Source organism: Chaetura pelagica, unplaced genomic scaffold (genome assembly GCF_000747805.2).
Source record: "Chaetura pelagica isolate M959 unplaced genomic scaffold, ChaPel_1.0 scaffold931, whole genome shotgun sequence".
Lineage (NCBI taxonomy): Eukaryota > Metazoa > Chordata > Aves > Apodiformes > Apodidae > Chaetura > Chaetura pelagica.
Genome location: NW_009951970.1, coordinates 27,927 through 44,942, shown reverse-complemented (window position 1 = coordinate 44,942; position 17,016 = coordinate 27,927). Strand labels below are relative to the sequence as shown.

The window sequence follows — 17,016 nt, the reverse complement described above, 5'->3', positions numbered from 1 at the left end:
GAAAGAATTTTGACAATTAGGCAGGAAGATTTTTATAGTACTACCTGCTTATACTGCACCAACAACTTTATGCTAAGGCCCTGAGGGGCTTGGCCAACCTGAAGACAATTTAACTTCAATTTAAAATATTCTAAGTGATACAACTGCTCAGTTTAAGTCTTGATCAATATTTGTTGGGTTTTTTTTGTCCAGTATGATTAAGGGTGGTTTTCCTACCTAAAATGAACAATTCACTTGCAAAAAGAAAGCTTGACAATTCTATTGCTAATCCTTCTCAGGGAGAATTCTTAAGAAGTTTTGTAACAATTAAAGATAAATCAATTCTAGACTGAACTTTTTTTAAACTGCTTCCTCTGAAGTTCTGCATTTATCAGTTCCTGTAGTCTTATCTGAAAAGTTTTTGTAGAGTTTAAGTACAAGTTATTTTAACTTCCTGTTTGAAGTGCTGCCAACTCAGTTTAGCATAAAAATGCATTTAAGTCTGCTTAGAACTGTCACACACTCTAATGATGTCACTTAGTTCCATTAATGTAACTTTAAAGGCACGAGCCTTGTCCAATTCTGCCTGGAGAGACAACCAGGCAACTTTCAGTCACAAATCAGCAGAACTTGAATTCACTTAGGTGACAGGGGAAGCAGGGATTTTCCACTGGTTTTTGTTTTTCAGAATGTGGCACATAAAAGCAATTCAGATTTGCTGAGCTGTGCAAAGCAGGTGCACAGAAACGTGCCACAAAAGTCAGCAAAATATGAAAAAATGGCAGGGAAAACTGAAATAAAATAAAACACCATACTGATTTACAGCAGAGAATTATGTGAACACTACAGAAACTTCAGTCTTATGAGAGGTATTGCCTAAAGACTCTGCATGTTTGACTCAAGTGGTAGCACCACCTTGGCTCTCAGCTCCTTCACTTACTTGCTGATCTCATTAATTCTCCATTTCGTAAGCGACCAAACAGTTGGAGCAAGCAGTGGTCCAAACAACAGCATTCCCTGTTTCTATGAATGAAAACATCTTCTGCCCCTCTCCTTGACAAGGAGTCCAATACTGTGTTTTGCATTACAGAGAAGAGTTGACCTGATGCCTGAGACACACCATCCAACTCTCTCCAAGCTGTTAGCCACAGTCTTAAGTCATCTTACAGAAACTGATGCCCTAGGCAAACTGAGGGTCTGACTGAGCTACTCAATAAACACAGAATCTCCACAGTTTCTCTTGATGAAAGCACTTCAGGTGGTTCAGGACTGTATCTGGCAGATGCAGGTACAGCACTCTTCAAGTTGGCTTGCTTACAGCTCAGCACCCTTGTCTGAAGAGATGTTAAATGATAAATTCCCAAATGTTTCTTAATCTAATTTCTTAAATTAGTAAAAAAAAAATAAAAATTTGACATAAATCATATATAGGAAGGGAAAGAAGAATGGGTTTCATTTCCTTAAACAGTGCTAGACTGTCACATGGTGATATAAATTGTGCACTCCCAAACCTCTCCAGTTTACACTGCTATGGGTTGCTCATGAGGTCATGCTCCATGTAATTATCAGCCAAACTACATCACTAAACTGTTCCTGGTAGCTTAATAACTTGCCTTCAGCATTTTTCTGTTAAGGTCTAGACTTCTGCTAAGATTTATTTACCCTGACAATGCTGTTTAGTTACTACTTTGTAAAGTTAGATATTAGCAATGTCAGAAGAGCTGGAAACTTAACAAAACAGTCACCTCTTCACAGAAGTCTGCACAGAGTTTTGAATCATAAGTTGGTATTATTCAACAGAAACACAACACAGCCTGGTGGTGCTTAAATCCTTATTCAGTTCACTGGGGTTTTATCTGAACTAGGGTGGTCAAAACACAGTGCAAGCTTTTCAGCATCTGAGCTAGGTTTTCTCTAAATGCTCAGCTCCACTGTCTAGAATGTTAAACCCTGGCCATGATTAAGCACATTTTGTGTATCTGTCCAAAGCAAGTAACTTGGAATAATTGCTTAGACTTCAAACAATGGCAGAAGCAGGTACTAAGAGACACTCTATGGTAAAGCTCATCACTTCTTTTTCCAACAACAAAGATTAACTGCTTAGCAATGTAGCAACCAAAAAATTTCACAGCTGAGTCCAGCAGAGACAAATGCAGTAGAGGTTTCAAGCAGCTCTTTCAGTTACTCCTACTGAACAGCTCTGTGTTGTAGTTTTGCTTGAGGGTTTTAATTGCTGGGTTGCTGCCATTTCTGTAAACAGCGTATTTTTCCTAAACAAGAAGTGTTCAACAATGTTTATGAAGTGTTTCACAACTGCACCTTTGACACAACACTTTGAGCAATATTTCTACGTGTTTGTAACACGGGTATTTCATTTTCATCTGTTTTGAAATTAGCTTTCCCTCTTATGACAGTATCTCTTTGAGATGGTACTCTCCAGCTGACTTGCAAACTGAAACGGACTTATAATTGTGAATTAAAGGGAAAACTGTGACTATTTCATGTTCAATTAGATCTGCTTATCAATTTTAATGCAAAGAGAATGAATTGTCACAATCAGCCAAAACCTCTTTAAAGAAAATTGAGTTGTAAGTACAGCATACCAAAAAATCAGGTTAATACAGCCACCACATGTGCATTTAAAGAAAAACACAAAAAAGCCCAACCCCAAACCACCAAACAAACCAAAAAACCCTATCTATGCATACTTCCATCCATATTCTGTCATAAAACAGGGATGCTGGCAGAGTATCATTCTGCCCCAGCTTCCAACAAGTACATGCAATGTGCTTACTAGAGAAGAGGAAAGTTTCAAATGCCTTGACAGATACATGACACTCCACTTTAGATTGAGCGCTTTTCAGAAAGCTGTAAACAAGGTTCAAACCTCTAAAAGCTCTCAGGAGTCATTCAATCACTAGCACTAACTTGTTTTGTTTGATCCTGTATCCCAACAAATGAGATTGATGCAGGTAAGGCTGAAGTCAGTTGACATCTTTCCCATTAAAAAAGCCTTCTCATACTCCTTTTTTTATCAGCAAAACATTTTCCAACAGCTACAAGATAAGGGTCAGTTTGTGGACAGAAATATGCAGTAAGCCAAGTGTCGTAATGTCTATTCTAGCTGCAGTTCATCAAAATAAAACCCTAAACAGTTCAGGAGTTTAGTCACAGTTTAAAGGAGCAGACAATGCATTAAAGCTGTAACACAGTCCCTGCCAGTGTTAGGCTGTTATCTTACAAAAAAGTGCTGCCATTATGTGCATCTTTTCTTGCTCTACAAGCAATGATATGCACAATTCTGGGGTTTTTACACTAAGGTTTTTCACAGGTGCCAGAAGCTGGACTACAGCTTGTGCAAATGCCATCTGCCAAGTCTTAGCCAAAAAGCTTCTCCTGCTTTGTCCACAAAGAAGTGAAGGTGCTTGAAAACTCCTAGGAGGTATAAAAGAGACAGAGCACTCTACTAGCCAGAGGCTGCCCTTGACTGAGGATGGGGGATAATGGGACAACTTGCAGGATATGCCAAATTCCTGTGTGTTTGAATTACAGACTCCTCAAGATGAGCACTTCAGAAATCTCAAGTGACCAGACCCCTACTGCATCTTTGAAGAGCAAGAAGAGTGGAGACACCTGACTCCTTGGAAGGGTCCAAGCTGCAGGTCAGTGACCCCTGTTGGAGAGGAAACTCCAAACACAAGTGCCTTTAGTCCTTTATCTGGCTCTGTCTTGGCATACAAATTTTGAAAAGCAGAATCCTTGGAAACTTAACATAATGAACTGGGGTTAACATTCAGCTCTTACAAAGAAGTCTATCACTAGTGGTTTCAATGTTGCACCACTTTGCATAGCAAAATCACTGATTCTTCTAAGTCTTGAAAATGGCATAGAATGAGAACTTCATAAACAGCACCACCCGGGCTGTACTATCTTTTCAGAAATGTCACCACACAAAAAGGTTTATTATATCTCTTTAGAATGTGCAAGGAAGATTCTGAAATGACATTTATTTTAAAAGACAAGAAGGAAAAAAAGTTGTATCATCATGACATTAACTTCCACAAAAAAAAACACTATTCAAAGGAAGTGGTAAAACCATGACTGTGTAATATCCTGTATGTGAGTAGTATCCTTTATTTAAAAAAAAAAAAAAGAGGAAAGGGAAATGAACTATAGTAAAAGGATTTCACTCTTGGTTTTGAGTTGACTTCTGACAGTAAGCTTTTTCCCACAGTGTGCCTACAAGCAGCAGCAGCACAGTTAACCTTGCATAAAACACACCACTAAAATACTGTCAGCTACTGATCACAATCCCTTGCTTTGATCCACTCTTGCAAATCAGAGAAATCTGCTGAATGGCCTCATGTCACTAATGGGAGCTTCTCATGGCATGAGAAAGTCTTACCACTTACTGGGAAAACAAGTGGTTAAAGTCAAGTATATATTTAGAATGCTTCTCTGTATACAAAGACTTGGGCAATGCCTACATTGCACTCATGCCTAACCAGTTCTTCTCAACTCTCCTGGAGTAACAGTCTCCATTTTTTCAGACTAAACCTATAGCAGCCATTCCTCAAATTCCTCAGCCCCCTCAAACTTGCCACACTTGTTTGGAGTCTTCAAACTCCACATGAGGTCTGAGCATGAGTAATTGCAGGAGTGGCAGGCAATGTTCATTTACAGAACTGCATCTCTACAATAAGCAGGAGAGAACATAATACATCGCAATTACTGATTTAGGAACCAATTCTGCCTGGAAAAGTAAGTGGGAGTGGAGAGTATGCTGTAATCTTGAGGAAACATTAAGCTTATTGCCTGATACTCACAGAATTGATTATCCCCTTAAGTGCTTGGAATCCTCCAGTGACAGGGAAGACTTGCTCTTTTGTGTCAGCAATTTTTTCAAGCTTTGGAGAGAAAATGCATGCAAACATATGAATCATTTGGCAAACTATATTTGTCGCACTGCTTTTCACCCTTAAAATGTAAATGGATATCTAAAAGCAACTCCCATCAACTGTGCAAAGAGAAAGAAAATGTTCAGTTCCCTCACAGCTAACCATGACTTTTCTTAATGAAAATGAGTTAATGCAAGCTACTGCAGCTAACAAAGTGGTAGAGTAGCTAGCCATCGTGTCAAACTACCACACTAAAGAAACCTTTTAGGGCCTGTATCTTGGCAGTGATTTCCTAACTCTTTCCAGAACTACCTTCCCTGTTTGCTCTTCCTTCTGTTAAAAAGCCTTCCTATGCACCTAATATAGTAAAGATGCTTTTGCTTACTTCTCCATTTATGCTGCTTCCACGATAGAGGAGGAGCTACAGCCTTCACTGGGACAAGGCAATTCCAGAGGAGCTTTCAGTTCATTAAGGACACGGATCCTCCTCCTTTCTTTTTCTTACCCTGAGGCTGTTACACATGCTGCTTGAAGCTTGTCTACAGCTACTCTGTTCATGCAACCTGTGGCCTAATAAAGGGGTTTTGCCTGCATCTTTTCCTGCTGGCAGCTACCAGTTAGCAAGGGTATTTCTAAATGGTCTTCTCAGTGATGAAGGTGACACTCAATGTTCTATTTATGTCTACATATGCATCTGAGTGTCTGCTTCCTGATTTCCTGTAAGTAAAATTAATTTGCATATTACTTAACACTAACTGTGTAAATCCTGTGACAAGGTGCTGCCTAGTAATCTAAAATAGTAACATTCTTACCTGTTCTTGTACAAAATCAAGGACACCAACGCAGTAAACTCTAGCTCCCAGGTCTCTGGATTTCTTTGCCTGCCCCAGAATAGAGAGGAATAAGCATGTTTTCCTTCAACAGGCAACACCCAAACTGTTCAGAATATAACATGCATTTTCACCTAGTGCTCACCTCTTTCTCTGCATACAAGGGAATCTGACCATCTAGCTTGCCATCTGTCAATGCAATGATGATACTAGAAAACCTTGAGACTCCTTGCTTCGCAATCTGCACGTTGGCCTGAAGACAAAAATATTTATCCAGCTTAGCATCACGCCTGAACTTTTAACTAAGATGCATCTTCTAAGTAAATGCAGCATCTGAAACAGTCTCATCCTCAAACCCATCTCTCACAACAATCCTACTACCAACAAGGAAATAATTAATCAGTACTTTCCAGTCACCTGTGAGCCCAGCTCTGAAGTGCTGGGGTCACTACCTTGGGTCAACCCTTGGAAACAATTCTTTCAGTACAGATACTCTCTGAGTTGTGAAGCTCACTTCTCTTTAGATCCAACACAAGGTTTTCTTTGGTACCCCAGAGATTGCAAATGCCAGTCAGTAGGTTTCAAGATATAAATATAATGGCTTAAAACTAATTCTTTTTAAACAGCAACAAACTTCTGTTTGCTTTTCAGTCTGCAGATCACAATGATAATCTTGGCTTCACAGTCATAAAGGAAGAAACTGAGTTTCTACCCATAACAGTGAAAACTTAGATCCTTCCCTTTAGCACCTGAGTCTTTCAGCAAAATTGCAAAGCACATTTTAACTACATATCTCCAGAAAATATAAGCAGTTAGGAATTCATTCATTCAGACAGTAGAAAATGAAGACCATTTGTCTTGAGGATGCTGATCTGTGCAGTAAACTCTCCATAAGCACATGCTCTAGAAAGCACTGTTAGACTTTCAGCCCTACCAGGCTGTGTGTGACTATATACCATGTAATTGCTATGCTGTGTTAGCTGTTAAATTCACAACAAAGAATTGCTCTCTACTGTGAAAGATCAAGTCAATGCAATTCCATATGGCAATATTCTGTCATGGCTAATCTTCTGCTTGGGATCTGCACAGTAGCTGAGCAATCCTGGGACAACTTAGGAAACCAAAAAGATTTGAGCCTAACAGACTGAGGCATAAAATAAATCAGTTTACATTGCAGGTTGGTTTTGTTATCAAAGGGGTGAGAACAGAGGACATTTTAATTCCAAGAAGATTCCTAAGACCTACCTGTTTTAATCCTTCATGTATATATGTGTCACCTGCTGGTTTTACCTCCTCCAAATCCTTAAGACCTCTCTTGATTTCCTCTCTGAAAACAAAAAGGTAAAAGACTGTTAGCATGACTTGAACTGCAAAAAGGGTTAAGTCTATTGATGGAAAAATTAGTATTTGTCATAAAGGAGATCTGAAATTAAAATCTGTACAATTCAGCATTTAGCTGAGATACTATGCAGAGGCAGATTTTGTATTCACAGCAGTAGCAGCCCTGTGGTAATAGATATTTTAGACCTAAATAACACAACATGCCTCAGTGAGTTAAAGCTAGAATCAAGTAATATGTTTCAGACAGAGAAGATACTGCAAAAGAAGTGGCAAAGCCTCAACATTAAATAGCCCAGTGGAAATTCTGTTGTATTAAGTTTATTTTGCTCAGTTGAACCAACTTCACTTACAATCACACTGCAATTAAAAAAAGAAATCCCCTAAAACAGCAGTTCTATTTCTATATTCCAGGTTAATATGCAGGTATTTAATGTGGCAGGACAGAATTGCAGTAATTAAAAACTTCTCCCTTAAAATATAAATAGCAATAGGAAAATGCAGCATTTGGAAAACACCTCTTCTATCCACAGATTAAGAGCATTTGGAAAACACCTCTTCTATCCACAGAGAGACTAGGATTAAAGAGTTGTGGGGTTTTTTTTCATTCTTGGCTGTCTCTACCTTTCTGTGTGATCTTTTACAAGACATCCCACTTACACAGGTCACAGTTCACTTATATTTAACAGGAGGATAAGGCTGTGCCATGGTTCCTCATGGGCCTTTAAATAAATCCATCCTTGACTGGGAGATGCTGACTTAACTCTGATAGTAAGATTGCAGAAGCTGGGATGTAGCATGAAAGGAGTTATTCCCAGTGAAATTAGTATGAGTGGTGAAAAAAAGGTGGAGAAAACTTCACTGTAAGAATCAAATCTGGAAGTTCTGAACTCTTATGCAAGCAAAGTTCCAGTGAAACCCACGAAAAAAATTGCTAGGAAAGGACAAGAAAAAACTAAGTAGGGACAAAATTTGGGCCAGAATATATAGAACATTATAACAAATATAGATGACAAATAGGAAACCAGTAGGGGTGAGGAGATGGAAGGAAAATACATTGCAGGATGCACGAAAGCTTTCCTTAGGGCAAAGAAAATGAGAGAGAATGCATATGTAACTCTGCCTGAATGCCACCCACTAGTTGTTTGTTCCACTGATGGGCTTCCTCTATGTTTAGAAGCTCTGTTCCAAAGTACAATCCATAGCTATTAGAAGCTCCTAATCACAGGATCAACTGATACAATTGGGAAAGAAGGAAAGAAAGGAAAAAAAAAAAAAAAAGGGAGAAATGTGGCATTGAATATATGGAATTGAATAAGTTATATAAGATAATACAATCTGTTTGATCCAAATATTTTACATTCAGCATCTATAGAAACAACTTGAAACTGATTATGTATGAGTGCAGATTATAAACCACATACTTAGTGCTTGCCAGAAATGAGTGGCAGCACATCACAGGCGTTAGTGTTCTGCTGCCAAGAAACAAGCAGCAAGTGAAGTCCCAGTTTTCTGAAACAGATTTCATTTTGCAAAAAATAGCTCTTGTACAATCAGTTCAGTGTTATTTATCTAAAGTGTCTTGTGACCTGGTCACGCAGGAATCTCTGGTGTTTCCAGGCCTCTGCGTAAAAGGGGTTCCAGGAGAATCTTTGGCAGCATGAGTTTTTTTTAGCTGCATTTAATCAGTCACCATCTATTTCCCTTGGGGCACATCTGTACTAGATAGGCCCAGCTGGATATGAGAAAGCTCCACCCATGCTCTGACTTGCTCAGGTAGGAGCAAGTCTTGGTCTGGATGTTGCAAGGCCTCAGCAAATGAGCCCCACCAGACAGCAAGAGAGGTGAGTTCAGTTCACACCCAGGTGGTTTGGAGGGCAGGCAGAAGAGTTCATGTCTGCCTTCATGATTTTGCTAACAAGACTCTCTTTACTCAACCAGCCAGAGCACTCTGAAGCCCTCATTTCTACTCCTCAGTGCTCTCTAAACTCTCCTTTCTCTAGTTTCTGCAATAACTTTTGGTAGCCACAAAAATTCGCAGAGAAGGTCTGGTTTTATAACAATGCATCTGTACTGAAATAACAGAGCCATGAGCTCAGCCTGGGTGTCTGGACACTGCTGCAGTACCATTCTGTACAGTGATAAAGGCTGAAGGGCCATTTGCTTCATGGTTTAAGTCAGACAAGGGAGGGAGGTGGAAAAAGCAGAATAAAATTGGGCAACTTGCAGCCATTCTGTGTTTGGGCTAAATTAGTATAATTTTAGTATCTTTTCCCTATTCAGCATATGCACTGCATCACATCTGGTTTTTTAGAAAAGGCACAACTTACTTTTAATAGCTACCCTGTCTGTTTTCTCTTTTAAACTTTGTAACTATTTCAGACAATTCTTCCAGCAGCAGCCAGGCAAACACAACAAAAGCTACAAGCTCTCTGTCACCTGGCTCTGGAGGTTCTTTTTAGCTAGTCTGTGAAGAGGGGCTGCAAGTGCAATCCCAGCCCAGCTGCCTTCAGGGAGAGGTTCTGGTGGCAGCTTCAGCAGCAGCCACTGCTCTTACTTCTCTGAGGAGTTCTGCTGTGCTCCCTCTGGGAGAGCAGGACCTTGCAGCAGCATCAGACACCTCAGCTGCTGAGGGCTTGTTTGCTGCAAGGGAGGCTGTGCCAGCTGCTGTGAGTGAGGCTTACGGGCCTCTCTACACACACATTGCTCCCTGCACTGGCCAAAGTCCACACTGAGCTCACCTCGTGCCTCCAGTGCTCCCCCAAGGCTGGGCACTGCAGAACTAAATTTAGAACTGAAAACAGACCATTTAGTAAAGAGAGATGACAAAACAGCCCAGCTTTGCAAGCAAGTGAATGAATCAGGTTAAGAGAAATTAAAATGTAGCAACCTCTTCCTCTCTGAACTGGTCCAAAATTCAGGTTTACTTTCTGGTATAAAATGTAACTGTGTGTCTTTCTGAGTTTGAATTATGTCAAGGCAACTAGCTTTACCTGAGAGGTTTCTCAGCATAATCTCTGTTGCACCAAGCTGCAAGCTTTTATTGGGTGACCCAACAAGTACTGTTTTCATCACTGTTTAGTATTATCTCTTGTTTTAAGTAAGTTTAATTGACACAATGCTAAAAAAAACACATTGTCAGCAGCCAAGTGGTCAGACTACTGATGTTGAAGCATTGCCTTGTTGCCTTGAGTAGCCAGGGCCATAGCCAGCACCCACTGTATGTGGAAGACCAGTAATAAATACTTGGTTCTACTGCAGATGGATGTGAAAACTACAAAATGTAACTAAATAGTGCTTGTAATGCATCAGGAATGAGGCCACGTGCCTGCAAGGGAACACGTGATCTCCAACAAATGGAAGTAAACAAAACAGGTACTTCAATTTTGCTGCTGAAAGGGACGTATAATAACAGGAAAAAGCACAAACTTGTAAGTGAAACAGGGTGGGGGGGAATGTTCTTTAACAAAAAGAGGAATGGATGCATCCCTAACAAACAGAACTGTTGTAGTGATGAAAGAAAAACCTGTGTCATCAGTCTTCTCAGATGCATTACCTAGAGGAGTTTCCTGCTTTGTACAACTATCAAATACTATAGAGGGCTTGGTACAATTATAAAAATTATTCTGCTTCAAACTTTAAGGCCTCCTGCATTGGCTGCAGATAGAAAACATGCAAGTGGCCGACTCTGCCATACTTTATACACTCAGCAGAACATGCTCTGCACATGGCTCTGTTCTTGCAAGCTTCATGAACCAAAGTCTAGGGTTAACTCCTGTGAAGCACAGAACCTCTCTGCTATGAGCAGGGACACCTCCCACCAGACCAGCCTGCACAAGCCTTATCCAGTCTGGCCCTGAACACCTCCAGGGATGGGGCAGCCACAACCTCCCTGGGCAACCTATTCCAGCACCTTCCTACCCTCATGGTGAAGAATTTCTTCTTGATCTCTAAGCCCTCTTTCAATTTAAAACCATCACCCCTTTTCCTATCACTGCCCTCTCTTGTGAAAATCTCCTCCCCAGCTTTCCTGGAGCCCCTTCAGGTACTGGAAGGTGCTCTAAGGTCTCCCTGGAGCCTTCTCCTCTCCAGGCTGAACAGCCCCAAATCTCTCAGTCTGCCTTCATAGCAGAGCTGTGCAAGCTATTGATCATCTTGTCTTTCAATTTAAAACCATCACCCCTTTTCCTATCACTGCCCTCTCTTGTGAAAATCTCCTCCCCAGCTTTCCTGGAGCCCCTTCAGGTACTGGAAGGTGCTCTAAGGTCTCCCTGGAGCCTTCTCCTCTCCAGGCTGAACAGCCCCAAATCTCTCAGTCTGCCTTCATAGCAGAGCTGTGCAAGCTATTGATCATCTTGCTGGCCCTTCTCTGGCCCCTCTCCAACAGCTCCATGTCTTTCCTGTGCTGTGGGCTTCAGGGCTGGACACAGCACTGCAGGTGGGGTCTGACCAGAAAAGAGCAGAGCAGAGGGGCAGAACCTCCTCCCTGGCCCTGCTGGGCACACTTCCTTTGATGCAGCCCAGGACACCATTGGCTCTCTGGGCTCCAGCACACACTGGTGGCTCATGTCCAGCTTCTCATCAACAAGCACTACCACATCAGAGAACAGAGATCCCATACCCTTTATGTATCCAACTAGTTCTACTCTCTCCTTACCAATGGATTTAAAGTAGAGCAGAAAAGTCTGTGGCATCTTGTATCCACAGTAGATACAGAGGATAATTTTATTCCTCTCACCTTTGCATCTCTCCTCTGCATGTTTGTTGTATTTGAGAATCAATATTATATGTCTTGAAATTCTTCTTTTATTTAGGGATTCTGTAAAAGCTTTCCTATCTCATGTTTTCTAGTTCTTTAGTTGTTCTTTTTGAGCCTCTCCAAACTCTCCATCATTCTGGAGTTCAGTCATTCAGCAGAATTGAACTTCTTCCAGTTTGGAGACCAGGATGTCATGTGGGACAGTGTCAAACACCTCACACAAATCCAGGCAGATGATATCAGCTGCTCTGCCACCATCCACCATCCCTGCAGCCTTGTTGCAGAAGGCCAGCAGATTGGTCAGGCATGACTTGCCCTCAGTGAAGCCGTGTTGGCTGTCACCTGTTACTTCCTTGTTTTCCATGTGCCTTAGCAGACTTTCCAGGACAATGTTCCACCATCTTGCCAAGCATGGAGGTGAGACTGAGCAGCCTGTAGTTCCTTAGGTCTTCATTTTGACCCTTTTTAAAAACAGGGGCTATGTTACCTTCAGCAAGAGCCTCACCAGACTGCCATGACCTCTCAAATATAATGGACTGAGGCTCAGCAACTGCATCCACCAGCTCCCCCAAGACCCGTGGATGGACCCCATCAGGTCACACAGACTTGTGCTCCTTCAGGTTCTTTAGATGGTCACAAACCTGTTCTTCTCCTACAGTGGGAGGGTGCTTTGTTTTCCCAGTCCCTGCTTTCACCTGCTGTGGCCTTTGCAATAAGGCTGGAGCACTCGCCAGAGAAGACTGAAGCAAAAATGTCTCATAACATAAATGTCTTGCTAGGTTACATGTTTGTGCAGTAAAGAAATAGTAAGTGAACTCCACCAGCCTGCAGACAAGCACAGTAAGGTACAGTTGGTCATGTACTAGGTACTTAAGTGTCCTATTTTTCCACCTTCATTAATACAACTTTTCTTTAGTTTCAATGGGAGTTTCACCTGAGCAGTGTCAGCAGGGCTAGTCCTGGCCATGGACACTGGTCAGATTTACAGAAACATGAAATCTGCTGGCCAGCAACACTCGGCCAAAAGAGAATGCAGAAGATATTATGCTACCTGTCTGATATTTGGAAGTGCATAGGCTTTTCCAAACAACTTTCTTCTCAAAACCAGCAGCAAAACTGAGCCCTAAACATGACTGCACAAATCTTTGTTTACCACTTAGCATACAGTTTGCAGCTGAATTTCACAGGGAAAATGTGTATCTCTAAAATGGGATATAACCATTGTGAGAAGTCTTTTCCATCTGGGTGTTATTTTTGTTCTGTGCATGTATTATAGCCTTGCGTGTCCTGTGGTTAACAGTGACTTCTGTTTCCAGAGTTATTCACATAGCACTGTTCATAGTCACTAAACATTTGGTAATCTGGGGGCTTTGGTCTTTGGTGCTATGGTGTGGGTTTCTTTACATCTCCAGCTTTATTATGCAGTAAAAACCAGCAAGAACTTTGTGCAAACAATTAGAAGCCTAAGGCTTTCAAAACAGAACAAAAATACTTCCCTACTTTGAACTAACTATGGGAATGAATTGTGGTTTCCTGACGTTTGCAAATTAGCAAGCCAGGGGAAAAACATCCCTGCAAGTCCAAAATGCACATTAAAAAAACAAGGCCATAATATCACATAATCAGTACACACCCATGCCCAAAACTGCACTGTACTTAGCATCCTTCTGTTTGGAACAAAGGGAATTAGACATTTTAAGTCATTTTCCTCTGTTGACTTCTTTAATATTTAAAAGGACAGCTGTTCCAACTGTATCTATCCATTCTTACCTACATATATATGGTCAGTCACAGTTACTACTGTTTCCTTCTTCAGTCTCATAATTCCTCCTAAACAATAAGGACAGTAATTTCCTTTCCCCTACTACACTGAAAAAAGCTTCAGCAAACCTTGTATTACAGAAAAGTCCCACAAAGGAGCTCACTAGAACTGAAGAATGTTCTTCCTATGCTTTAAAGGAGGCTTCTGAGAAAAACACAGTTCTTTCCATGGCTTAAAGCTTGCCATGGACACGCAATGAAAAAAGTGCTTGTGCTTCCTTGGCCTGGTTCCAGAGTTCTGCTCAAGCATTCCAAGTGGTCTGTACATTATCAGTGCTGACTCTCCATGCTAGATAAGGAAAAGGCCACTGAAAGGGATAAAGAGCCTATTGAAACCCAGAGAGAGGATCTCATTGACTTCAGCAGTCCTCAGAATAGGCTTAAGTGTCCTCTCCTGACCTCTCTGAAGCCATCTGGAAAAATGGCTTATAACCTTGTTTCTCCCCGCAGGGAGCAGATCCAGTATCCAAGTTCTTGTAGGGGAAGTGAAAACTTGGCTGTTCTCAAGTCAGACCACTTTTTAAAATGCTAAACCAGGAGGGGCTTAAAACCGGGGCTTTAGGCATCCTGTTTCCAGGATATCAGCATTTCTGTAGTGTGACACCTTTGTCTGTTGCTCATGATAGGTCTTTTCAGTAAGTCTTGTACTTGCTATTATGTATTATTAACAAAAAAAAAAACACCTCTCAAAAAACCAACAAGCCCACATATTAAACTAACTGGCTACATTGACTCTACTAAAGGCAGCAGAAAGGAAGGACTACCTCACTTCTACCCTGCCACACTTCATTAAAGTGATTCATAAATGGTTTATCCACATGTTCAAAATGCAAAAAGTTGTGCCGTGTGGTTCCCTTCTGGACAGAAGGGAGAGAGAGAGGAGGTCGTGCTGTTTCTGACAAGGCTAAGAGAATACTGAAGAACTTTGATGCCAGTACAACCATCCACTGCTGAAACCACTGATTCCACAACATGGGTTTCCAATTCCTCTGATTTTAGTAGCTAATTTTGCAACAATGTCTTCTCTGCCTGTTTTTTCCCTTGTGTTTCCCTCACCTAATCCTTGACCTGTCCTAGGTCAAGAAATCAGAGAGAGCAGCCTTCAGTGCCACTGCCTTTTAAAACATCAACTGAAAGGAAGAGGTCAGGCACATCCATTTATAATCACAATGCTGGAAAGATCTCACACCTTTCAAGTGGCAGCAACTCCGTTGTCTAAAATCAATTTTGAAGTTGTGATTTGAAAACACAAAATGGAAACATTTGCCACATATGAGATTATGAGAAACATTGATTTACTATTGTATGCTTTACCTAGACATGAATACAATACTGAAGACTTATCTACAGATATTGCTTTGCAAAAAATAAAAGCAAGAATCATTTCTCCTACTGTGCCAAGGAAGATGCAGAGTCATGCAGAGATGAAAATGTTCAGCAAAGCAGTGGCAGAGCTCACATCAAGAATTTATTTCCCATCTTCTCCTTCCTTTTTCACTAGGCTATCCATTGATATGTTTACAAAATGAAATCTGGCTCTGGCCACCACTTAAAGGTATCAGTTATTGCTCAGTATCTGTTACTGCTCCTCTGATTTGATAAGAACCCTTGGTGGGGAGGAGGGAAGGGAAGAATTAAAAAAGCAGTGCACTAACCTGTCTCCAGTTAATGGCATAATGACGTGCGCCTGGGTGGAAAACACGATAAACGATAATCTCATCTTGGGGCTTTTGAAAAAGAGAAAGAGGAAAAAAACCAAAACACTTCAGATGAATCAAGAGAAATGTAGAGATGCACAGCGTTTCATTCACTTACTCATGCTTCATTAGTATCATTATCCTCCAACTTCCAAAGAATATACTTTCAAACTACAAACCCAGAATGTGAGAGGAATTAAAGAATTTCTGCCCATCCACTCCTTACCCAGATGCTTTGAGCATGAAGTACTAGAATTATTATTCCTTCTTGCCTGGTTAGACTCCAGATCAAGACATACTAAGCTTAGTGGTCAGTATCTCCTGCAACCCCACTGCAAGTGAACAACCTAGCTTGTGATCTTCCCAGGTACAGAAGGTAAGACATCCTTTTACATTTTTATGGTCACCAAATAAGTCAGGGACGTAGACTCGGGGTAGTAAACATGGACACATTCAAAACCCAGCTTCCCCTTTTTAAAGGTTGATCCTGACTCAATATAAATTCCAACTGTGCTTTTTGGTGGTAAAATCCTCAAACAAACAGTGCCTTCAGAATGAATCACCTCTACAGAGGTAGCATGACAAACTTTTTCAGAATGAGTATGTTTTTGTTTTGGTGACACAGAGTGATGCCACTTAAGATCAACTTCCATAAAAGTATCTGGGGAAATGTCATTATAAAATGCAACACTGTATTAATTGGTTTTGTTAAGGAATTCTTTTTTTTTTTTTTTGGACAGGTGAAGCCCACCTGTCTCTTCTAACAAGATTACAAGGAATTATATTCAACTATCTGTGGAAAATCCAGAAGAACTGATGCTCTGGAAGCCTAAGACAGTAACTTCCCTAAGGTAAATTGTAATGACATCTCTCCGACCTCCTTTTAATTTTTATTCATGACAATTTCAATATATTGGGTAATCTTATAATTCACTATATATATGTATCAGCATTCATTAGTTGGGTTAATGTTAGTAAAGACAAAGAATCACAGAATGGTGAAGGTTGGAAGGGACCTTAAAGATCATCAGGTTCCAGCCTCCCTCTTATGAGCAGGGACACCTCCCACCAGACCAGGCTGCAAGAGCCTCATCCAACCTGCCCTTGAACACCTCCAGGGAGGGGGCAAATATAACACTTGTAAAGGTGAATGACTATACATTTTCAGTTCACTTATGTCAGTGATGCAACTTAAAATGATTGACGTCATGGAAATACAAGTACTGGGCAAATCTTTGCACAGAACTGCCCAAATCTTGGATTTAAGACCCAGTATTGCAGTCTACCCATTAGAGCTCTGAATACAAAAATCTGAAACGCTCTAAATTACATTATATTTTAAGACATGGGAGTATTAATCATCTCTGCCTGGGAATTGACTCTTCTTTGGTGTGAAAGGTCAGCAAAGTATATTCCCAACTCAACAGCTTTATTTCAGATAATACAACCAGACCACTACACAACAAACTGTTGCAAAAGGGACTGTCACTTGGCTGCAAAAGATTGTGAACTGAGAGATTTACAATGAATAACCACCACCCTTCCAGTGGGGCCAAACTGATTTTTTCACCATTCACTGAAAAGTAGTGAAAAGTAGTCTGGCATCCTCAGGCTCTTTTTTTATTTTAGAGATTACACAATAACTTTCAAAAACTTCAATCACCCGCTTGGTTTACAGAAGATTTGCTTTTTAA

General features: G+C 40.8%; 1 protein-coding gene across 1 annotated transcript in view; it reads right to left on the bottom strand.

The window, feature by feature from the left end:
- LOC104391799 (anthrax toxin receptor 2-like) overlaps positions 1-15,345 on the bottom strand; it is a gene marked incomplete at its 3' end in the record, with an annotated part of 35,969 nt that extends 20,624 nt beyond the window's left edge. The window contains exons 1-5 of the mRNA XM_010001145.1: positions 15,281-15,345; positions 6,953-7,034; positions 5,853-5,960; positions 5,690-5,758; positions 4,806-4,886 (exon numbers count right to left, since the gene is read on the bottom strand). Of these exons, the coding sequence (XP_009999447.1) occupies positions 4,806-4,886; positions 5,690-5,758; positions 5,853-5,960; positions 6,953-7,034; positions 15,281-15,345 (405 nt within the window). The remainder of the gene's footprint in view (positions 1-4,805; positions 4,887-5,689; positions 5,759-5,852; positions 5,961-6,952; positions 7,035-15,280) is intronic.
- Positions 15,346-17,016: the final 1,671 nt, after the last annotated feature.